General features: G+C 60.0%; 3 protein-coding genes and 1 non-coding gene across 5 annotated transcripts; 1 reads left to right on the forward strand and 3 right to left on the reverse strand.

Annotated features, from left to right (window-relative positions):
• Positions 1 to 27: 27 nt before the first annotated feature.
• PSMB3 (proteasome 20S subunit beta 3) lies at positions 28 to 3327 on the reverse strand. The gene is given in 7 exon segments (XM_051640081.1): positions 28 to 153; positions 281 to 375; positions 1069 to 1246; positions 1590 to 1697; positions 2077 to 2243; positions 2245 to 2262; positions 3265 to 3327. Coding segments are annotated over 7 exon segments (678 nt in total). The 3' UTR covers positions 28 to 104.
• Positions 3328 to 4729: 1402 nt separating this feature from the next.
• On the reverse strand, positions 4730 to 4803 carry TRNAN-GUU (transfer RNA asparagine (anticodon GUU)). The gene has a single exon. It is a non-coding gene; the product is annotated as a tRNA-Asn (tRNA).
• Positions 4804 to 4887: 84 nt separating this feature from the next.
• Positions 4888 to 16568, forward strand: PCGF2 (polycomb group ring finger 2). Of its 2 annotated transcripts, none has more exons than XM_051640430.1 (10): positions 4888 to 4912; positions 8812 to 8951; positions 9235 to 9331; positions 11664 to 11719; positions 12190 to 12240; positions 12323 to 12431; positions 13000 to 13048; positions 13214 to 13312; positions 13660 to 13740; positions 14463 to 16568. In XM_051640430.1, exons 2-10 carry the CDS (start codon positions 8840 to 8842, stop codon positions 14808 to 14810), a joined length of 1002 nt encoding a protein of 333 aa, XP_051496390.1. In that variant the 5' UTR covers positions 4888 to 4912; positions 8812 to 8839; the 3' UTR covers positions 14811 to 16568. The 2 variants fall into 2 exon arrangements, with proteins under 2 accessions (XP_051496390.1, XP_051496389.1); XM_051640429.1 differs by lacking the exon at positions 4888 to 4912 and adding an exon at positions 6218 to 6287.
• Positions 16569 to 16804: 236 nt separating this feature from the next.
• On the reverse strand, positions 16805 to 18073 carry CISD3 (CDGSH iron sulfur domain 3). The gene is made up of 2 exons (XM_051640492.1): positions 17821 to 18073; positions 16805 to 17518 (listed from the first exon to the last, which is right to left on the reverse strand). The coding sequence occupies exons 1-2, from the start codon at positions 18040 to 18042 to the stop codon at positions 17339 to 17341; spliced, it is 402 nt and encodes a 133-aa protein (XP_051496452.1). The 5' UTR covers positions 18043 to 18073; the 3' UTR covers positions 16805 to 17338.
• Positions 18074 to 23402: the final 5329 nt, after the last annotated feature.

A 23402-nucleotide genomic window follows, 5' to 3' on the forward strand; every position in this document is an offset into this window, starting at 1 on the left:
CAGTGTTGAGACTCCAGAAAAGGAAAGTTCACTACAATAGTTTTATTTAAAAAAAAAAAAAAAAGATGCAGGCAGGCTGGGCTGTGAGAGGCAGCTGAGCTGGGCTAGTCCAGCCGAGCTTTCAGGGTCCTGGTGGTGATCTTGTCCTTCTCTCTGCAGGGGGAAAGAAAGAAGAGTGTTAGTACCTCCATGGTTAGTATCTCCATGGAATTGTCCTTTCCTGGGGGAGGCTGCAGTGGCTGGTTGAGCCTCTGTCCTGCAGGGGAGGAGCAGCACTCACATGATGTGCACCACCACCCCCATGCCAGAGATGGCATCTCTGTCCACAGCATTCAGCATGGCCTGCGAGATGGTTTCGAAGAGGTGTTCAGGTTCCTGAGGAACAGAATCCATCTTAGTTGGTGTAACAATGGAATGTTGTTGAGTCATCAGGTTTTGGTCAGACCCCCCAAGTATCCTCCAAGATGCTACAGGGTTTTCCCTGCAGGCTGCTATGATCATAGAGTCATGGAATGGTGTAGGTTGGGAGGGACCTTAAAGATCATCTAGATCCAACCCCTTGCATGGGCAGGGACACCTCCCACCAGCCCAGGTTGCTCCAAGCCCCATCCAACCTGCCCTTCAACACTGCCAGGGATGGGGCAGCCACAGCTTCCCTGGGCAACCTGGGCCAGGGTCTCAGCAGCCTCGTAGTGAAGAATTTCCTCCTCACGTCCAGCCTAAATCTCCCTCTTCCAGCATAAAGCCATTCTCCTGTGTCCCATTCCCCTCCTCTGGACTCACTCTAACAACTCCAAGTCCTTATGCTGGGGGCTCCAGAACTGGACACAGTTCTCTAGGTGGGGTCTCACAAGAGCCAAGCAAAGGGGGGACAATCCCCTCCCTGGCCTTGCTGCCCAGGCTGCTGGGGATGCAGCCCAGGACACGGGGGGTTCCTGGGCTGCAGCGCTCGGTGCAGCTCCTGTTTGCTCAGGAAGTACCAAAGGCCAGAGCTGTCCATCCCAGCCCTGTATCTCGGGTTCTCCGCTTAGCAGGAGGTTGAATCCAGGAGCCAGGGCTGGGACTCACCATGTCAGGCTCCCAGAGGGACTCACACATCCCATACATCTGCTCAGAGCAGGTGCCACTGACCACGAAGTCGTCGGTCACCATGGGGCAGCCGATCAGGTCCAGGGAGCAGATGAAAGGCTCGTGTGTGATGGGGTCCAGCCCAGCAATGACTGGTTCTGTGTAGTAAGGTCCAAACCTGTGGAGAACAGGCCATGGAGCAGGCCAACCACCTGGATGCAGTCCCACATCCCACCTGAGGATCTATACAAGGACAACATCCCCCAGGTGTGTGTGTGGGGACCTTCCAGCCACGGCTCTGGTGTGGCACACAGGACAAACCTGCAGGGCTGCAGGATGATCTTAACAATACCCAATATTCCTGTGAGCAGGTTGAAGAGAACACTGCCACACAAGTCCCCTTCTGCCATGCCACGAGCAGTCAGTAGAGGAGCCCACCTCAGCCTCCCACCTCTCCAGAACTGGATCAGCCCCACCCCCCAGACCCTCCACTGACTCACAAACAGTTCCCTGACAGTTACCGTCTCTCGTAGAGCAGATTGGAAACCATACTCATGAAAGTCTGAGGTTTAATCTGCCTGCCTTCCTTCAGCTCATAGAGATTCAGCCTGAACTTCAGCCTCTGGGCTCTGCAAGAGATGAGAAGCAGCATTAAAGCAGAACCAGGTTCCTGTTCCTTTCACCATCGCCCAGGTCTGAACCATCCAACCACACCTGCCAGGCTCCTGACACCTCCCTGGGGCAGCTGCTCCTGGGGCAGCTCCTTTTATACCTGAAGTTTTAAACTCTCAATAGTGATGTGATCTTAAATCAAGGTCTAGTTTTATTTTTAAAACTCCCAGTGAAGGGAGGCCCAGAAGAGGAGTTACACCAGCTGTGACACCCTCCCCACCCATAAACAAAGACATTTACACTCAGCATCAACTCCCACTTCAAATTTCTTGTCCTCTTGCAGGCTGAGGGTGGGAAGGCAGGGGCGGGTCAGGGGGAGGCGGGGGGAGGTCTCACACTGTCTGCACGTCCGTGGCCAGTCCTGCCAACCCGATGTAGAGTCTTTCTCCCATAGGGAAAATCTTCTGGAAGTCCGTGGTCACGGTCTGGGCCTGGATGCCGAAGCGCCGGTCGGCGGCGATGGCCACGCAGCCCCGGCCCCGCATGGCCATGACGGCCCCCCCCGTTGTACGACATGATCGACTGGAAGGCACAAGAGCAGCAGGTACCTCAGGGCTGCAGGTCGGGCTGAGACCCCCTGCTGGGTCCCTCAGGGAGGCTGGAAGGGCCCTGCCCCACGGGTCCTGCCTCTGCCCGGCTGGTCCCTTCGGCACCGGGATCGTAGTCATGGGATGGGTTGGGTGGGAAGGGACCTTAAAGATCATCTAGATCCACCCCCTGCATGGGCAGGGACACCTCCCACCAGCCCAGCTTGCTCCAAGCCCCATCCAACCTGCCCTTCAACACTGCCAGGGATGGGGCAGCCACAGCTTCCCTGGGCAGCCTGGGCCAGGGTCTCACCACCCTCACAGCAAAGAATTTCATCCTAATGTCCAACCTAAATCTCTCTCTTCCAGTTTTCATCCATCCCCCTCATCCCATCCCTCCCTGCCCTTGTCCCAAGTCCCTCCCCAGCTTTCCTGGAGCCCCTTCAGGCACTGGAAGGTGCTCTCAGGTCTCCCTGGAGCCTTCTCTTCTCCAGGCTGAACACCCCAACTCTCCCAGCCTGGCTCCAGAGCAGAGCTGCTCCAGCCCTCCCATCAGCTCCGCGGCTCCTCTGGCCTCTCTCCAGCAGGGCTGCACCTTCCCCGCGCTGCGGGCTCAGAGCTGCACACCGCCGCGCTCTCACAACGCTCCTCCTCGCAGCTTTAGCTTTATTTTTAATTGATTGCTGCCCCCCCTGCACCGCGCGTTGCTCACGGCCCCCGCTGCCGCGGCCTGGGGGAAGAGGCCCCGGGGACACACCGCGGGCACGGCCTGCAACCCACCCTGCTCCCGCGGGCCGTGTCCTGCCAGGCCCAGACCCTCCCGGTGCCCCGGCCGGTCCCGGGGCTCACCAGCCCCCCCGGCCCGCTCCCGGGGCTCACCAGCCCCCCCCCCCCCGCGGCTCACCAGCCCCCCCCAGCCCGCTCCCGGGGCTCACCAGCCCCCCCAGCCCGCTCCCGGGGCTCACCAGCCCCCCCCCAGCCCGCTCCCGGGGCTCACCAGCCCCCCCAGCCCGCTCCCGGGGCTCACCAGCCCCCCCGGCCCGCTCCCGGTGCTCACCATGGTGCCGGCTGCTCAGACCCCGCAGGCCTCGCTCCGCCGCCCGCCCCGCCCCGCCCCGCGCCTCTCGCCGCTGCTCCCGCCCCCCGCCCCTTCCCATTGGCTGCGGCCGCCGAAGCGCCGCTCGCTATTGGTTGTTCCGCCGCCGAGGGGCGGAGCTTGGTTGGTTGAAGCGGCGGTGACGGGAAAATGTAGAGTCACAGCGAGCGGGCGCGGGGCATGCCGGGACGGCGGCGGGCTGCGCGCGCGGCGGGGCGGGGCCGGCGATGTTCGGGGGCGGGGCTTGTAGTGAGGAGGGCGTGGCTTGTGTGTCTGGGGCGTGGCTTGTGATGGAGGGGGCGGGGCTTGTGATGGAGGGGGCGGGGGCGCGGAGGAGCCGGGAGGGCTGGGGGTGGGAATGGGATCCTGGGAGAGCTGGGAATGGGATCCTGGGAGAGCTGGGGGTGGGAATGGGATCCTGGGAGAGCTGGGAATGGGATCCTGGCAGAGCTGGGGGTGGGATCCTGGGAGAGCTGGGGGTGGGAATGGGATCCTGGCAGAGCTGGGGGTGGGAATGGGGTCCTGGGAGAGCTGGGGATGGGAATGGGATCCTGGCAGAGCTGGGGGGTGGGAATGGGATCCTGGGAGAGCTGGGGATGGGAATGGGATCCTGGCAGAGCTGGGGGTGGGAATGGGATCCTGGGAGAGCTGGGGATGGGAATGGGATCCTGGCAGAGCTGGGGGTGGGAATGGGATCCTGGGAGAGCTGGGGATGGGAATGGGATCCTGGCAGAGCTGGGGGTGGGAATGGGATCCTGGGAGAGCTGGGGATGGGAATGGGATCCTGGCAGAGCTGGGAATGGGAATGAGATCATGGCACAGGTGGGGATGGGAATGGGATCCTGGCAGAGCTGGGGGTGGGAATGGGATCCTGGCACAGCTGGGTATCCCAATGGGATCCTTGCGCAGCTGCAGGGCCATGCAGGGCACGGCACAGCTGGATGTGCCCAGGGGGGTGTGGCGCAGCTGGAGGGACACACGGGGACCCCGTAGAGGTGGCAGGTGGGTACAGCGGCCCCGTGGCTCAGGGCACTGGGGGGTCCCGCCCGCCGTGGTTCCCGTGTGCCTGCGGCCAGTGTCACTGCAGGGTGGCCAGGCTGGGATTTGCCAGCGGCCTCTCAGCCCCTTCGCACCTTCTGTGCTTCCCATTTCTGGGAAGAGTTGGCCAAAAACCGGCTGAATTTACCTATCGGCTCCAGGGGACGTGCCCGTGCCCCCTCAGCCCTGCTGTGTGTCAGGCCTTGTGCACCCACCTTTGGCTTTTGGCCCCCCCGGGACAAAACCCTAAACTCGTCCTGAGGGCCCAGGGCCCACGGATCTCATGGCACAAAGATAAAAAGGAATGAGGAAGGAAAAGAGGTGGCAGCGTCCCTGGGTGGGCTCGAACCACCAACCTTTCGGTTAACAGCCGAACGCGCTAACCGATTGCGCCACAGAGACCGCGTTGGATCGGAAGGCTGCGGCCGCCGCTTTCAACCGGAACCGCCGCGGGAGCGCGCGTGGGGCTGCGGGACACGGCACCGGGACACGGCACCGGGACACCGGGCAGGTAATGAATGACACGGCCACACCCGTGCGGAACGAGGGGAATCTCTGTGCCCCGCCGAGCAGCCGGGACAGCGGGTGTCCGGTCCCACCGAGCCCGGGTCAGACCCACGCGGGAGCCGCGGACGCGCGCGGGGCAGCGGGGCCGTTCATCGCCTCCAGCAGCTCGGATGGAAAGGGTGGGGGGAGCGGCCGCGGACACGCGTGGGCTCCCGGGCTGTCCGTACCCCCCGAATCTTCCGGGGAACCCCGCAAGGAGCCCCAGCCCCTCCTGGCAGGGCCGGACCCGCCGTCACGGATCCCCCCGCCCTCCGTCCTTCCCTTTTGCCTCCTATTTTATTTCTTTCCCGCTTTTTCCTCCCCTTCCTTTTTTTTTTCCTCCCCCCCCCGCCTTTTTTCTTTTCCTCCTTCCTTTCCCTGTTTCTTTCCTCCCTCGTTTCCTGCCTTTTTTCTTTCCTTCCCTCCTATTCCTTGGTTTCCTTCCCTCCTTTACCGTTTTTCCCTTTTTTTTCCTCCAATTTCTCGCTATTTTTCTTCCCTTCCTTTTTCCCCCCCCTTCCCGTTCCTTTCCCGTCCCGTCGCGGGTCCTTCCGAGCACCGGGAGGCACCGGTCCCCCCGTCTGAGGGTCCCGGGGAAGGTCCCGGGGTGCCCCGCACCCCCTCCCGGGTGGAAAGTCCCCCGGTTTGAGGCGGAAAATGGTCGGGGGGGGGGTGGGTGGGATGTCTCGGGACACCACCCGAGCGGTGCCGCAGCGATGGGGGGACACGGGGACCCGTCACCGGGGAGCGGGGCTGCTGCCACGCACCTCCGCCCCGGCCCGGATTTTGGGCTCATTCAGCGGCTTTTGGGGCGCTCTCCCTTCCTCAGGGGGGGGTCTTGGCAAGGCGGGGGGAGGGAGGTCGGTAGCCCCTCCACCCGGGCACCGTCGCGAAGGTGTCCCCCGGGGTGGCACCGAGGAATGGGAACCGTGTCCCGGCGCGGGGGGGGGGGGGGGAATAGGGTGGGGGGGGCCCCCCAATCTCGGCCCCTCACTCCCCTCCTCCGCAACACCCCAAAGGAATGAGGTCACGTGAGGCGGGGCGGGGCCTGGCGGCGGCTGGAGGAGGGAAAAAATAAATAAAATAAAATAAATAAAATAAAAAAATTAAAAGGGAGGATAAAAAAAATTAAAAAAAAAAAAAAAAAGGAGGAGGGAGCGGAGGGGGGAAAAAAAAAAAAAAGAAAAGAAAAGAAAAAGGAAAAAAAAAAAAAAGGGAAAAAAAAAACGAGAGAGAGGGGAAAAAAAAAAAAAAAAAAAGGGCCCCAGCGCCGAGCTGAGCCGCGCCGACCGGCGGGAGCGGAGGGGCGGCCCCGGGGCCGCCGCTGCCGCCGCCACCAGGTAGGGACGCGGTCCCGGGCCCCCCCCGCACCGCCGGGCCCCGCCGCCGGGCCCCCCCGCGCCCTTTTCTCCCCGCGTTCAAGATGGCCGATGGCCGCCGCCTCCCCCCGCTTTGTGCCGCTGCTGCCCCGGGAGGGGGGGGCGGGGGGTGTCGTCGTGATCCCCACCCCACGGCGGGTACCGGAGAGGGGCTTCGGAGCCGTGACAGCCCCGGCTCCCGCCGACACCCCCGAGCCCGGCGCGGCGGGGAGCGGGGCAGTGCGGGGGGGGGGGGGCGCGGGGGGAGCACCCCCGGGGCGGGCTGCGGGACGGGCTGTCAGCCCGCACCGAGCACAAAGGGCTGCGGGGCACCGGGAGCGCCCCGGCGGCAGCGGGGCTGCCCCACCCCCGGCCCCCCAACCCGTCTGTGTGTCCCTAAGATGGAGCGGGAGGTGCCCGCGGCACCGGGACCTGGGGGGCTGCCCCCGCTGGGGCACCGGGGACCCCCGCGGCTCAGCGCGGGGACACGCGTGTCCGTGTCCATCGTGTGTGTCCGTGCGGGTGCCAGGCGGGTGTCACGTCCCGCCGCGGGGTCGGGGACAGGGGGGGATGTGTGTGTGTGTGTCCTTTTGCGCACACGGGGATGTGCACACGCGTGTCAGTGGCCTCACCGCGGTCCCGGTGCCCGCGTCCCGCACCCCGGGAGGGGCGGGGGGTCCCGCCGGGCGCTGTCGGGTGTCCCGGGGGTTCACGCTCCGTCGCGTTCCCGGGGCGTGGGGCCCGTGGCCGCGGTGCGAGCGAGCGGGCAGTGCCGGGGGGAACCGTCCCGGTTTATTTCCCGGTTCCTGGGCTCGCCGCCGTCGGTGGGTCCCACGGGGAGGGGGCAGCCGGTCGGGTCCAAGTTACCGGTGACTTTGAAACGTCCTTCCCCACCCGTACCTGGCTCGGGGAGGGGTATTTTGGGAATGGGGAGGGGGCACCGTGCCGGGCCACCGCCCAGGGAGACAAAAGACCCCGAAAGTCGGGGCCGGGGCCGTGCGGGGGGTGCGGGGGGGGCGGCGGGACCCGCTCCGGCGGCGGGGCCGGGACAGGGGGAGGGACGGGGCGGCCCCGGGGGCTCCGGCGGTGCCGGTGCTGCTGCCGGCTCCGCTGCCCGGGGGGGTCCGGGGCTTTGTTCGCCCCCGCGGTAGGAAATCGCGGTTGTTATCACCCGGTTTATTAGAACCGGTTTGCGCCGGTGGCCCAGGCTCCCCCCTCCCGCCGAGACCCGGGGCAGCAGCTTCGAGCACCGAAAGCAGCAAAATCCACCCAAAATGCAGCCGTGGCTCCCGGTCCTGGTGTCCGGTGGAGGTGCCCGATCCCCCGCAGGGGTCGGTGCGGGACCCCGGGGATGGGGACCGCGACCCCCCTCTCTCCCCCAGGTGTTCTTCTGGCTGAGGACAGGTTGGCAGTGCCCCTCCCATCACCTGTGGGCTGCTGAGGGCACCTTCCCGGTGGCAACAAGATGCAGGGCACCCGGGGGATGCCCAGGGGTGGGAGCTGAGCCCCGGGGGGGGCTGCGGCTTCCCAAACGCTCGGGTTCCCCTAGACCCCCTCTCTGCGAGGAGACCCCGAGGGTCGACTTGGCCCCTGCCCCTCCAGCACAGGGGTGTCCTCGAGGTCCCATCCCTGCCGTGTCCCCATCTTCTGCAGCATCCCTGTCCCCGGGGTGTCCCCATCCCTGCACACCTGCCTCTCTGGGGTCTCCACGGTGGCTGAAGGAGATGAGAGACTCAGACGGGAGCCCGGGAGAAGCCCCAGAGGGAGGGGAACTTCCCCAGGGTGACCCCGCGGCACGCCTGGCTTTACCCCGGGGCTGCAGGCGTGTGTGTGTAGGGGATACGTGTGTGTGTGTGTACGTGTAGTCTGTGTGTACACACACGTGTGTGTCTCCCGGGGCGTGGGTGGGGGGCGTGGGGGTGTGACGGGTGTTCCCGTGGGCGCTGCCATCGCGCCCACGCTCATTCACGCCAACCCAGGGCTCCTTCTCCCCTCTCCCCCTCGGCTCGGATGGTTGTAATAATCTTCTGGCTCCTCTCCAAGTATCGGGGTTGCCATGGAAACAATAAAACTGCAGCGATTTCAGGCCCTGCTCCCATTGTAAACGTGGAAGTGCCGGAGCGGGCGGGTGGGCAGCACCCGCTGCCAGGGGGGTGCTGCCTGTGTCCCCCCGCCCCCCGGGCCGTGCCCACCCCCAGGTGTAGGTGCTGAAAATGCCTTTTCCATCGGACAAAACACAAATACACCTTGTGTGCAGGTGTGTGTGTGTCTGCACAGCCCAGGAGCTGCAGGCCAGGGGCTGGCCTGGCAATGGTGATTTGTCCCCACTCAGAGGTGACTCGGCATGGTGGGGACCCCCAAGAAGGTGCAGAGATGAGGTAGAAGGAGCTGGGCAGAGCCTGGGGCCTGGGGCTGGCCAGGGAGCTGTGTGGGTGCTGCTTGCACCTGTAGGTCCCATCCTTGCAGGAAGCAGCCATGCAAGGTGATCCCGGGTGTTTCCCTGCAGGGAGGATCCACCGTGGTGCTGCTCCAAAATGCACAGGACCACCAGGATAAAGATCACCGAGCTCAACCCCCACCTGATGTGTGCCCTGTGCGGCGGCTACTTCATAGACGCCACCACCATCGTGGAGTGTCTGCACTCCTGTGAGTGTCCTGGCCCCCCAGCTGCACCCAGGGGTGCCCCAAGCCCCGAGGAGGGTGGCTGTGCCACACTGAGACCCCCCCCCCCCGAGCCCAAACCCATCCTGTACCAGGAATTGCTGCCACACGGAGCTGTGGGGCTGTGGATGGGGCCGGACCCAGGCAGGCGGGCAGGGGTCCCAGCCCTGAGCTGGGGCAGGGGTGTGGGCTGCTTCTCAGGACTGGCACGGGGGCTCTGTCCCCTCGTCTGTCTGTCCTTCTGCTCACTCTGGGTCTCTCCCCACAGTCTGCAAAACCTGCATCGTTCGCTACCTGGAGACCAACAAGTACTGCCCCATGTGTGATGTTCAAGTGCACAAAACCAGACCCCTCCTCAGCATCAGGTGAGCGTGGGGGGCTGCCTGCACACTGTGCCCCTGCCTGGCCCCCAGACCCCAGCCCTGGGTTGGTGCAGCCCGTGCCCACCCTGGGGTGCAGCCCCGAGCACCCCGGGCTGGGGAGCAGGGCTCCACAACCAGCCCAGGCCCAGGAGGGTGCAGCTGAGCAAGGAGCAGTTGCTTCTCTTGCAGCGTGAAACTCCCTGCTCTGCTCCCTGCAGTGGGGATTTGGGGAGCTCTCCAGGTGGAAGGGGAACAGGGACAGTGGGAAATGCCACCATGGAGGGGACAGGACTCAGGGACCATCTCTGTGGCAGCAGGAGGAGGCTGGGGTGGGTGCCAGGCAGCTCGGGGGCTGCCCTGTGCCCATCCCTGCCCATCCCAGGCCACAGACTATCCATCTGTCCATCCCGCTGGGGGCTGTTTAACCTGGAGTTGCCTGAGCTTCCTGCTCTGCCCCTGGTGGGGACAGTGCCCTGCCCCTCCGGGGACACGCAGGTGGCAGCAGCGGCTGCAAGGCAAGAGGGTTCCTGCTGGCTCTGCCCCAGCCCCGTGTCTGGCTGGGAAAACCAGACACGTCCCATCAGTGGTGGAATTGGCTCTGCAGGTGGTTGGCATAGAAACCACGACAGGCTGCAGAGCATCACTCGGCTTTTTTTATCCTCCTCTTGTTTTCTTTTTTAGCCTCTTCCCTCTAAATCCGTTTCTGTAGTAACACTTCTTCCGCTTTTTTTTTTTTTAATGTGTTTTTTTTTTTTCTGGTTCACGATGAAATATTTACACTCCAGCTCCCACAGCTCCCTTGCCAGAACATCCCTCAGCATCCCTGAACATCCCTGAACATCCCTGAACATCCCTGCCCACCTGCCCCAATGGATCCGCAGCCGCCTGAGCTTTTGGATGGGGGGGAAATCATAGAGTCATGGAATGGTTTGGGTTGGAAGGGACCTTAAAGATCATCCAGTTCCACCCCCCTGCATGGGCAGGGACACCTCCCACCAGCCCAAGCTGCTCCAAGCCCCATCCAACCTGCCCTTCAACACCCCCAGGGATGGGGCAGCCACAGCTTCCCTGGGCCAGGCTCTCACCACCCTCACCCTCCAGAATTTCCTCTTCATGTCTCACTTCAATCTCCCCTCTCCCAGTTTTGATCCATTCCTCCCTTGTCCTCTCCCTCCCTGCCCTTGTCCCAAGTCCCTCCCCATGTGGGGCATGTGTGGGCAGAGGTGACAGGGGCCTGATCCAGATGTGGTGCCATAAAAAACTCAGCACCTGTGAGGGGCCTGATGGTCCCTTTCCTTCCCAAACTGGTGCCACAGCAGCACCAAAGCTCCCACACCCCCTGGCACCCTGGCCCCCACCCACCCCACCGTGCTGAGCTCAGTGGGGTTGAGTCATGCAAGAGCAGCAACCAGCTGGTAATTAAGCTGCCAATCAAGAGGCTGAGGCTGCTGTTTCATTAGCTTGCTGTAAATTATGAAGCAAATTCTCTGAGCGTGTATTATAAATAAAATCCCAGGGGGGCCTCCTGGGTGAGATCACTGAGGAGTTAGGGATGAAAGACACGTCTGGGCTAAAAATAATATAGGGTGCAGTCATTTGTTTTTCTTTAAAATAAAGGCCTTATTATTAAAATGGAAATCATGGCAAGATATAATTTACTTTTCACCAGTCCCACTGCCCTTAATTTGTTTTGGAGGTTTGTTTGTTGTGTTTTGTTTTTTTCTTTTCATTCAGTTGAGCTGCTGCTTTTAAAATTGTGCCACTTGCCCTGCAGGGGCCTGAGCTCCAAACTCCCAGCAAAATCCCATTCCCAGGACTGGAGCTTCCCCCGTTCCTCAAATACCTGAGAAGATCCTGCCTGGAGATGTTCAGATTTTAGGGAATCCTCTTTGCTTTCTGGCACTGGACGCTGTCCTGCCATCCTTACAACTGAGGGAAAGCAAAGCCTGAACTGTAGCCAAGTCCAAAAATAAAATTAGATGTAAATTCAAACTTGCATAAACATCTGCTAATCTTAGGTTAGATGTTTTTGCCATCATTTTGACGACTGAAACGCATCCCAGCCCCCAACTCCCGCTGTCATCACCCTGAGCAATTACAAGGATTTCTGAAATGGTTTGGTCTCTTTTTCCAGAGTTAACCCTCGGCAGGGAGTGCCAGGGTGGGTGGGTTTGCCTGTGAGACAGGCTGGTGGCATCACCATGGGGTGGGGTCTCCTGGGGGGAGGTGGGGAGAGGCAGCACTGGGGCTGGGGCAGCGCAGCTCTCGGGGTCACCCGCTCCCATCCAGCTGATTTCTCCCTCTTTTCCTGTGTGTTTTTTTTTTCCACCCCCAGGTCGGACAAAACCCTGCAGGACATAGTGTACAAACTGGTCCCGGGGCTTTTCAAAGGTACAGCCAGGGACAGTGGTCACTGGGTGGGTTTGGGGTGGTTTGTAGCTCATTCCCACCCACTGGTGAAACCGGTGCCCTGGATGTCGCTGCCCCTGTAAATGGGGAGAGCAAAGATTCCTGGGGTGAAGGGACCTGGATAGTGCCCATCCCGGGGGCTGCTGCTGCTGGGGGGAGCCACGAGAGGCACAGCTGGGAGCAGGAGCTGTGGATTTGCCTTTCCAAGCATCTACCCATCCTTGGGGGACAAAACTGGGGGGATCTGCAGGCGAGTTGAGCCCGGGGGGCCGTCGAGCCCAGGGTCTCACTGGTACAACTGGGTTGCTCCTGCTGGAACCACTGCTCTCCCATGGCTCCTGCTGCACCAGGCGGGGAGCTCAGCAATCCGGGGCTCCCTCCTGCTCCCCAGTTTGCACCCATCTCCCCCTCCGTGGGATTTTTTTTCACCTTCCTCCTCCCTTCTCCGGCAGATGAGATGAAGAGGCGGCGCGACTTCTACGCAGCGTATCCGGTGGCAGAGGGTGAGCAGCAGCCCCGGGGACCCCCTGGGCCCGGCTGTGCCCCCTCCCACGCCTCAGCCTCTCCCTCCCTCTGCTCCTGCAGTTCCCAACGGGTCCAATGAAGATCGTGGGGAAGTCTCTGAGCAGGACAAAGGGAACCTGACGGACGACGAGATCGTCAGCCTGTCCATAGAGTTTTATGAAGGCTCCAGGTACCGTTTTCTGGCTCCTCTGAAGCTTCTGCCTGGGATGGGGGGTTGGGAACAAACTCTCACCCTTCTCTTCCCGCTCTGGAAATGGAGCTGGGAGGTGAGGTGGTGATTATACAGCCCCTGCCTGGGGCTCAGCATCTCTCGGGATGCTTGAATGGACAGAGGAGCACCCAAACCCCACCTGCCCTGCACCCCCATCCTGCATCCTCTGTGGGTGCTTGTCGTGGCAGTGGGTCCCCTCGTCGCTGCTTCCCGGGCAGGTGGGGGAAGGCTCCATCCCAGGCAGCAGAGCCCAAGGGCTGCCACGTCCCTGGTGCCTGTGGTGGCTTCTGAAGATGTCAGTGGCATCCAGAGCAGTGGTTGAGAGGGAGGCAGGGAAGGTGGCAGCCTGGGCAGTGCACTGGATTGAAGGTGTATATACATGGTCAGTGTGGCCAAGCCAGAGCTTGCTGGTGGTCACTGGATGTTCCCCTCCACGGGCAGCCCTTCTGGTGGGTTATTTTTTCTCTCCACCTTCATATTCCTCCATAAACACTGTCCTGTGTTTGATTTCCTCCCTCCAACCCAGAGAGGAGAAGAAAGGGACTGTGGAGAACGGGGACCTGGAGAAGGAGAAGGTGAGTGTGGTGGGACCACGGCATGGAGAGCTCCAGCTGCCTCCCGGGCTTTTGGGGTGGGGGGGACGGGAGGGCACCCCCAAACTGCCTGCTGAAGGAGGTGGGAACTGCCCATTAATTGCACGGCGGACTCTCAGCAACGCCTCTCCCCCCGGGCCCCCCCAGAGGAGCGGGGTGCGGTTCCTGCGCTGTCCCGCCGCCATGAGCGTCATGCACCTGGCCAAGTTCCTCCGCAACAAGATGGACGTTCCCAGCAAGTACAAGGTGAGCCCGTGCCCGGGGTGCTCTGGGAGGGCTCAGAGGGGTCGATGCCACCTTAGCTTCCCCGCCTGGCATCCCCTGCTATTAACTTCCCGTGCTTTGCCAGCTGCGGAATCCCGTGGCACATCCCTGGGTGGGATCCGTCCCCTGGGAGGTGTTGCCTGTGAACTTGGGATTTGCCCCAAGTTTTTGGGAAGGGCAGTGCTGGGACCTCCAGCAGCCCCTGGCTCTGGGAGAGATCCATGGGGATGGCAAAGCCCTGGTGCCCCCAGGGGTGGCTCCGGGGGGGGGGGGGGCTGGTGGTGCCTCTGGCCCCCGTGCCAGGTGATTGTCACTGTCCCCTGGGCCAGGTTGAAGTCCTCTATGAAGATGAGCCCCTGAAGGAGTATTACACCCTGATGGACATCGCCTACATCTACCCCTGGAGGAGGGTAAGTGGAGCTGCCTCCTCCCCTGCCCTGGAAGGAGTTGGGATTGTCTGGAGAAACCCCCAGTGCCGGGAATTGTCTTGGAGGAAAGGTCAGCAGAGCAGGGAGTGCTCCAGGGCTGGGGAGAGGTGGGAAGAAGCTTCAGCGCTGGTGACTCCCAACCCTGAGGAATGAAAAAAGGGGGTTAATTTAAAAATGGAAGAATTTAAAAACCAAAGAAGGTACGAATCAAAGGATTTCTAAAACGAATAATTTTTTAAATGGAATCATTTTAAAATTGAAGCACTTAAAGGTGGAAGAATTTAATCACGGGGAAATTTAAGAATTGAAAATCCTGGTTGAAAAACTTAAAAACTGGTGACCTGGGGAGTGAAGCCCCGATGGCCCCTCCTGCCAGAGCTCTGGGCTCCAGCTGGGATTCCTGGGGGGCTCCACGTGCTTTTCTGCCCCTTTCTCCAGGGCAGGGGGGAGGGTTGGTGGCCCCCTGGCTGTGCCACCCGCGCCGTGGTGGGGAGCATGGGGTGGTGTGGGGTGGCACAAGGGGGCTCGGGGTGGCACAAGGGGGCTCGGGGGGGCACAGGGTGGCACAGGGTGGGACAGAATGGCACTGGGGTGCCATGGGATGGCACAAGGTGCCATGGGATGGCACAGGGGTGGCATGGGGCAGTTACAGGGTGGCACGGGGTGCCCATGTGCCATGTGTCTGCCCCACCTCCCGCCCGCAGAACGGGCCCCTGCCGCTGAAATACCGCGTCCAACCCGCCTGCAAGCGGCTCAAACTGTCCCAGCCCGTCACCTCCGAGTGCACCAACACCAGCGGCGCCTCCGAGTGCGAATCGGGCAGCGACAAAGCGCACAGCCCGGCCACGCTGCCCGCAACCTCCTCCTCCCTGCCCAGCCCCGCAACCCCGTCCCACGGCTCACCCAGCTCTACCACCGGCAGCGGCCCCGGTACAGGTACCGGCCCCGGTACCGCCCTCAACGGCACCTCGAACTGCCACCCGCTGCCTCCCGCCGGCGGCCGGTGCCGCAAAACGACAGTGAACGGCAGCACAACCTCCAGCCTGAGCTAAGGAGCCACCGAGCAGGGACTCCGGGCTGCTTTTGTAGATCTCTATACATGACGTACAGACATCTATCCGGATACATGTGTACATAGGGAGGAAAAAAAACCAACCCCAACCAACCAAAAAAACCCCACAAAACCAAACCAAACCCCCAAACGACACATACTTATTTTCTATCGATTGACCAGACGAATTTGAAATGCAAATGAGACACAGAAATGCGGTTGAATATTTTGTAAACGGTTTTTGTTGTTGTTTGTTTGTTTTGTTGGTGGGTTTGTTTTTTTTTTTTTTGTGGGTCTTGTTTTGTCTTTTTTAAATGTGAACTCCTGGGAGCTGCCTCCTGCCGGAGCCCGGGGACACGCGGTGCTGCCACCTTCCTTGCTCCGGGGCTCCCAACACTTTTCCCCTCTCCTCCCCATCCCTCTCCCCTCCCGGTGGGAAGCAGGGACTCCCGGCTGCACAGGTAAGGGCCAAGCACAGGTAAGGGCCAAGCACAGAAGCCAAAAACTTCCCCCCCCTTCTCCTTCCTCCCCCAGCCCTGCTGTGCCCTGTGGGGTTTTGTTCCTTGTTTGTGTTTCTTTGAGTGGGTTTTTGGCATCGGCTGGGACCAGGGGTCCACGGAGCATCACTTGCTGGCATTGCCCCCCCCATCCAGGCTCTGCTTTGCTAAACAGGTTTCTGATTCTTTTGCTTATTTTGCCTTTTTTTCCCTCCCTCTGGTTGGGGGTTCAGGCTCTGATCTAGCAAAGCCTCCCACAGACGCCTCCTTCATGCACAGTAAGTAGGTTCTTTTGCATGTTTGGTCCTTTTTTCCCGGCTTAAAAACCAAACAAGCAAACAAAAATGGTTGTAATGCGGCAGTGAGGGCCCAGCTGGACCAGGGGGTGCAGCACAAGACATCCCCCCTCTCCCCGAATATTGGTTCCAGGGCAGACGGGCAGCACCGGGTACCAACAGCTCCGGGCTCCACTGGGAACATCTAAACCATTTGGCAGCACTGGGGGAGCCCGGGTGGGACCCCAGGGCTTCAAGCCCGAGCACATGGTGGGGGCAGCACCCAGCTGGGGGGGTACAGGACGCCAGGACCCCCCCTCCCAGCAGCTCCCCACTCACCTCCACGGCTGCAGCGTTTATTTTTTTGCCCTCCCCGTCCTTCCCACCCTCTCCTCCTGCCCCCACATTGGGTTTTTAAAATAAAAGATAAAAGCCTACAGTGCCTTTAGCCAGGAGGCCTGGGTGAGGGGCGAGCGTGGGAAGGTGCTGCCGTGTTCTGGGTGGGAGCAGAGGGGCTCCGCTGCCACCGGCCGCCCGGGGAAGGGACCAACTTTCTACCTTGACGGAAAAAAAAAAGCACACGAGCCCCGGGGAAGTGCAGACCCCCCCGGGAGGGGGTGGTGTTTCTCTCCCACCCCCGCTGGGGAAGGGGGACAATGACAAAACCACAAAGATGAGCAAGTGCCTGCAGCGCCCGGACGGCCCCCCCAGGGCACGGTGAGAACCAAAGGAAAGCAGCACGGGAATTTTATGGCCAGCCCGACTCCAAAGGTCAGGAAACGTGGGATGTGGCGGTTGAATTAGTAATTTTTAAGGGTTTTTTGTTGTTTGTTTGTGGTTTTTTCCCCTTTGGAAGCACTGCCCCCCCCCCCCAGCACGGACCCACCAGCAGCACCTTCACTCTTAGCACAGCCCCGGGCTCTGCTGCCCTCCGGGCGCTGGGGAGGGGGCCCGGGGAGGGTCCCCAAGGGGCCCCTTTTATTTGTCTCTTCCCCATCCCTGGGGTGGATGACGAGCTGGAAGCATGTCGGGGGGGGGGGGGGCGGGGGCGGGGCGGCTCCATTTGTCTCGACTTTGACACCCCTTTTCTCCTTGTAAATAGGCCAAAATGGGGTGAGGGAGGCAGCTGAAGTGCCTCGGTTGTGGGGGGCTCCTGGGGGCGGGGGGGGGGGGGGTTGTACTGTTTTCTGTTTTTTTCCTATATGGTACAAACCAAACTGCTCTGTATGTCTGCATCCTGTAACGGCGTTTTAATGTCTTGTAATATATTCGGATATTCATCTATCGTTATGGGTTCAACATTTGTATAACTACACAGCTTTGTACATGTAATAAATGCTGCAGACTGTCCTGCCCCCCCGTGCCTGCCCCGGTGCAGCTGCCTGGCTCCCTCCGGGTCCCTCCATCCCACATCCCCTCCCTCCGGGTCCCTCCACCCCACACCCCAACAGGCACCCGCAGCTCCGGGGATGCAAAACCCGTCTGGAAAGTCCCATTATCCGAGGGATTCTTTCTTGCCCCTGCCCCTGCCGAGCCGTCGTTACCCTTGGCAGGGCAGAAGGCACAATCGCTGCCCCCGCGGCGGGGTGAGGCTGTGGGGTGAGGCTGGGTGTTGGGCAGCTGGTGGCAGCTCCCAGGGCTCAGCAATTAAGGTTAATTGGGGTGGGAGGCGGGCATCTCCTTCCCGCTCCCTCCCACGCAAGGGCTGAACGTCCCGGTCACCCGGAGCTACCGTGGGCTCCGTCCCTGGGGGGGTGTCAGGGTTTTGGGGGGCTCTGGGCGCCCTGTACCGCCTCCTCCTTGTGGGTGCCGTCGCAGTAGGGGGGGGTTCGGGTGCGTTTGCACCCACAGAGCCAGGCAGTCCTGTCCTCCTCGGGGGTGAAGCGCAGCGGGGAGAGCCCCGGGGCCGCTCGCTTGTGGGCGCCGTCACAAAAGGGCTGCAAAGCAAACGGGGAGGAGGGTAAAGGGAGGGGTTTTCTTTTTTCTGGGGGGACACGGTTTTCTCGGGGGGCTCCCCCACTGGCTACTAAACCAGGGAGGACCCCAACCCCTCCAACCCCTCCCCGGCTGTGCTCTGCCCATTGCCCAGCGCATCCCCCGGGAATTGGGGAGCTGCGGGAGAACCCGGGAGCGGCGGCAGCTCTTCCCCCCCCACCCCAGCCCTCCCATGGAACGGGGAAGGGGGGGGTTATCCGACCCCGTTTTGGGGTGGGGGGGTCCGCAGCCCCCCGGGCCCGACCTGGTTCTTGCTGTGCCCGCAGCTGCACCACGCGTATTTCTTCCCCGCCTTCAGCTCCACCGGGAACGGCTCCTTGGCGGCGATCACCGGGGAGGCGGAGGAGAAACGAAGGACCTGCCAAATCCCCGGGGGGTGCCGGCACCTGCGGACACCCTCCCATCCCCCCCTGCCCTTTGCGGCTCTCATCAGTGTCACAAGCGCAGCCGGGCTCGGCAGCGCCATGGCCGGGTCACCTTCCCCGGCAGCGGCTCCTCCTCCCGGCTCCGCCGGAAGAGCCGGGACGGGCTCGGCCGGAGCTCGGCTGCTCCTTGCGGGAAGGTTCCCCCTCGTACGGGTGATCCCCGCAGCCCCCCGGGCCCCTGGCACCGACCCCCATCCCTCCCCACCTTGGGGTGCCCGGTCCTGGTCCCTTCGGTTCCTCCCCCCCCCCCCCAACCCCACCCCCAATCAGCATCACTCGGGGTTTGGGGGGGTTCGCTGCGGTTGGCAGGGGGGTCGGGGTGTCCCCTCTGCTCCCCGGGCTCCCCCACTTTCCTGAACACTGATGCTTTAAGGATCCAAGGCTCCGACTCCCCGGACCCGCCCCCCCCCCAAAAAAAAAAAAAAATTAAAAATTTATTTATTTATTTATTTATTTATAACATTTCATGAGGAAAAATCTGCTTTTCCAGCAGCTGAGAGGAGGGGGCTCTGCTGGTGGCTGCCTGCGCGGGCTGGGGGGAAGGCTCCTCTGGGCCCCATGGGCAGGATCCCACCCGGCTTTGGGGGGGGGGGGGGGGGGGGGGGTGTCACAGCCTCCTCATGTCCTGAGTGGGGGGGATGCTCGTGGGCAGCTCCCCCCATCCTGGTGTCCCCAGGAGCAAAGCTCTGACCCAGGTCCCGAGTGCATCACCCTGCAGAGCTGTTAAACCCAATATCCACCCCAAAGCCATTTTATTTTCCTTTTTAAAATGTTCCCCCCCCCCCCCCCCTCCAGGGGCTGAGGCTTTCCAGGTTAGGGGAGGGCTGCGAGTCCTCTGGGAGCTGCTGTGCTCCAGGACCCCCACTCCTCCCCAGCACATGGAGCATCATCAGGACAGAACCCCCCAGCAAACCAGCAGACAGGGCAGCAGATCATTTTAGCCTGCTTTATTATTTTATTTCCTTTTTTTTTTTATAAAAAAGAACAAGGACCGTGACAATTTCTCAGTTGTACAAATACATTAATGCTACAAAGATGTTCTGGACAAGAGACAGAAAACAGGGCTCGTTGACTTCCCTGCTGAGGGGGGGAAACAGGAGCAGTTTCCATCTGAGATCCTGCTGCCCTCAGCACCAGGATTGGGTTTTTGTCCTTGGGAAGCAATGAAAGCAGAAGAGCCCGACACAGCAGTTGTACAAATGTGTCAGAAAGTAACAAACCTGGTCACGGTGTTTTCAAACAAAAACCTTTTCTTAGGAACAAAACAAAATAACCACACAAAGATCTGCCTCCATGTCTACACTCCGGTATCTGCAGCTCCCTGCTTCCCCTTTTGTGCTCATCCCTTTTTCACAGGCCCCTTTGGCCCCTCAGGACCAGCTCTGCTGCAGGGAACCCTCCTAACTCCAAGGATGTCCTTCAATCCCTGTGAAATCCAGGCTGTGCTCAAGGGCAGGGGCCCCAACCTCTGCACCTTCCCTGCTTCCCTGGGCAGCAAAAGGGGTGCCGAGGGGCAGGGATCCCCCCTGGCCATGCAGGGACCCCCCTGGCCATGCAGGGACCTCTGCAGCAGATAATTTCCCTCACTCCCCCCATAACCAGATCACAAACCCTCCTGCCCACTGCAGCTTCCAGTTTGATCAACCTCCCCCCCCTGGCAGAGGCTGCGGCCACAGAGGAGGTTCCTTCCCTCCAGCCCAGGCAGGTGCTAAAACTTTGCATTTGCTGCTTCAATTACAAGCCCAGAGCAGCAGCTGGTGGGGTTTCCTGCACTTTGCCCTGCAGCTGCCATGTCAGGTGTGGTTTGGAGCGTGGTCATGGTGCTGCTGGGCAGGACACTGGTGGCTTTTCAAAGTTAGGATGATAACTGTTAATTAAACGGAGGGTAGTTGGGTTTTTTCCCCCCATTTTCCTACTTTTTAGCCACTGGTAGCACAAACCAATTTATTCTAACGATGATAAAAATGGAAATATCAACTAACCCCCCCCCCACAAAGCCTTTCCCCCTCTGCCAGGGCAGCCCTTGCTCCCATTTGAGCAGGGGGCTGTGAGGAGGGAGCCCGTCCAGGCAGAGCAGCTCCCACCACATCCACCAGGGAGGGATAAACGGGGGAGCGTGGATCTGGCTGAGCCTGAACTAACCCCTCCCTCTGAGCACAGCCTCGCCAAAAGTCTCACCAGCAAAAAAAATCCCTTTCCTGGTAGCTCTGCTGCTCCCACCCATCTCCCCCCCGCAGCTCCCACCGCAGGGAAGCCCAGCTCTGGTGTGTCCTGGGGCTCCAGGCTCTGAGCTCTCGGGCTGTCTCTGCCTCCCACGACGCTTCCCTGCAGGACCGAAGCCACACGGGACACGCAGGAGCCCACGATTCCCAGCACTGGGTGCTGCAGGGCTGGGGTCCCTCCTCTGAGCAGGGGAGGGAAGAACAAGGCGCAGGGACCCGAGGCTCCTGAGGAAACGGCTCCTCCCTGAGCCTCTGCTTCCCCATCGGGAAGGCGGGAGCAGAGAGGACACCCCTGAACTGCAGTTCCAGACCTGCTGCTGCAACTGCCCGATTGAAATTCTGGCTGCTTCACCCTTTCCTGCAGAGGTGACATCCACGGGCTCCATGACAACTCCACTTCCCAGAGTAAATGCGCACAGGGAGGCACCAGGGACCCATCCAAGTCCCTGCCTCAAGGCTGGTTTCATCACAGGCACTTGATTATTTTTACTCATGTGGGTTTAAGGCAGAACCACGGAGCTGGAGGGGGGGCTACAAGACAGAGGAAGATGCAGGTTTGAGGCATGAAAGTGCCAAACAGGATCTAAGAGCTGAGCACTGGAGGGGGGAGCTGGTTTTCTCAGGAGCAGGACGTGTCTCCAGAGCATATTTTGAAGAGACCTCATCCCCCAGCTACGTGGGGCTGCTGGGGGGGAGCCCCACACAAAGCAGACACAGCCCCAAGCCCTTCCCTTTGGTGCTCAGGAGAAAGGAACCCTTGGGAGAAGGGAGGACCAAGGAGCCAGCTGGAATCTTCCAAGGTTTGGTTTTGGGGCACAGAGATGCCCAAAGTGCATCCATGAAGAGCAGGGACCACAGGAACCTCAGCACAAACACAGCTGATCACACAGCCCCTGCCCTCCTGGCAACTTTGAGACCCTGGCTGCATTAAAAAAAGGCTTTGATATGAATATTAATATTATTTATTATAATAAAGAACAGTCAAGCAGCGTGAAAAAAATATATCTTAGCTACATTACCTTAAATTGCCAAAAATATACACATTTTTCTCTTTTATTCAATAAAAAAAAACCCAAATCAAAACAAAACAAAGAGACACATGCAACATACTAAATGAGACATTAGCATCAAAACGGGTAAAGAAACGTACCCCAGTGCAACTGAAACACAGATAATCTTTAGGTTTTCTTCCCCCTTCTCTCCCTCTTTTTCACAGAGATACAACTGGTTCCTGTCACCCTCCTGGCAGTGCCCCCCTCTTGTCCCCTCAACCTGCCCAAGGGACCTTTGGCTCTGGGACAGGTTGAGGTGATCAGACAAGGTGCAGCACTTCCAGGGGACCTTTGGAAGATGTCAGAGAAATGTCTAAGTGCTCTATGACTCTTCCCTCTCCACCCTCACCCCTCCCTGCTCCAGAGTCCTGGAGAGCTGAAGGGCTTTGGGCTCAAACTGTGGCCACCAAGAGCCAGGGCAGGGCCAGTGCAGAGCAGGGGATGCTGCCCAGCTCAGCTCTCCCTGCTTGGAACAGCAATTCTTCCTACAAAACCAATTCCTTGAATTCACTCCCTGATTTCCAACCTTTTCCAACACGTGGGTTCCCAAGTATCATCCCAGCAGGGATGTTCCACCCTCCAAGCTCAGCACCAAGTACCTCTCACTGACCTCCTGGGCATTGTTGCCCAGTGATCTGGGCACCAAACCTCTGACCAGGGATTCTGTCTGTCCTGGGAGACCCCACGTGTTGCACCACACCTCCCTGGCTGCCCTCCAGCCTTCCCACCCCTTCTCTTCCTGCTCCTGGCTTCTTTCTAATTCCAGGGAGTGAAACGTGGTTAGATTTTGGAAGAACCTGACCAGGCCTGGACACGAGGTCAGTCTGGTGGTCACAGACTGGTCTGAAGGCTGTGCTGGTGCTCAGCATGATGGCAAAAACAACGTGGATTTGGGACCTCAAGAGTGAAAAAAAAACCAAAACAGAAGTAAACAAATGAAATAAAACCCAACCCCCAGACAAGACACGCAGCTGGGTGAGCAGAGAGCAGGTCTGCAGGCTGAACTTCACCTCCACCACTCCTGCCCAGCATCTTGCTGACCCAAACCAGCACCAAGGAATGTCTGCTCCCAAATCCCAAGGACCTGCTGCTTCCCAAGGGGTGGCAGGTGGAGCCTTCACAGGCACAAGGAGGGCACTTCAGGGCTGAGCTCAGCACAGCAGCCACCAAACAGCCCCCCCAAAACCCCCAAACCAACAGCCCCTCTGCCTCTTGCTTTCCAGCCCAACTCCTCACACATGGAAGGGACAGCAAGGCCAGATTCCCACTGTGGAAACAGATCCTGCCCTGGGCAGAGGGTCTCTGTGCTGGGTGGTCTGGGTGGCAGGTCTGCAGGCAGAGGGGAGGGGGGTACAACACATCCCGGGGGGGGAAGAGATTAAAAAAAAAAAAGTGCAAGCACACAATTGTGCCAGAGCAGTTTTGGGGAGAGGGAAGGGAAGATTGGAGTTGAAAACATTTGCAACCAAAAGCTCTGGTTCACATTCTGCAGGTGGGTGGAAGGTGGCCCAGCTGGGGCTGGGACAGGGGACAGGCCAGCAGAGCCACCACTCACTGCTCCTCTCCAGGTCTGTGCTGCAGAGACCACCAGGAAGGGAGGCTGGGGGTTTTGTTATTTTTTAACCTGCATTTTCACTTTTAGCTGCCATCTCCATCTTTCCAATAGCTTCCTAACCTTCTTAAAACATTAGCTTTATATATATAAAAAAATTATATATATATAATAATATATCTATCTTTCTGAGCAGACAGCAGAGTTCTGCCCAGTTCACAGAATGGGAGGCTGAGACCAGAGAGGTATTTTCTCTCCTTTTTTAGCCTTATTCAGCCATGGTGGTGACCATCTTCCAAACAGAGAAAAATAAAAAGGAAAAAGAGGAAAAAAAAGAAAATGAAAAGGCAGAAAAAGGTTTAGCAGAAAATGTTGCCTAGAAAAAGCTTTTCTAGTCCTATCAGCACAGCCCCACTGCTGACAAATCTGAATAGTGCAAACTAGTTAGAGGCAGGGGGAGTGTGCTGAGGAACATCCACTAAGGTCTGACCATTTTTATTCTTTTAAGACCCTAGGACTTCCCACCTGCCCCCAGGAGCTCTGGATTTCACAGGGATGAGGAAAAGAAGGGGCAT

This window comes from Apus apus, chromosome 25 (genome assembly GCF_020740795.1).
Source record: "Apus apus isolate bApuApu2 chromosome 25, bApuApu2.pri.cur, whole genome shotgun sequence".
Lineage (NCBI taxonomy): Eukaryota > Metazoa > Chordata > Aves > Apodiformes > Apodidae > Apus > Apus apus.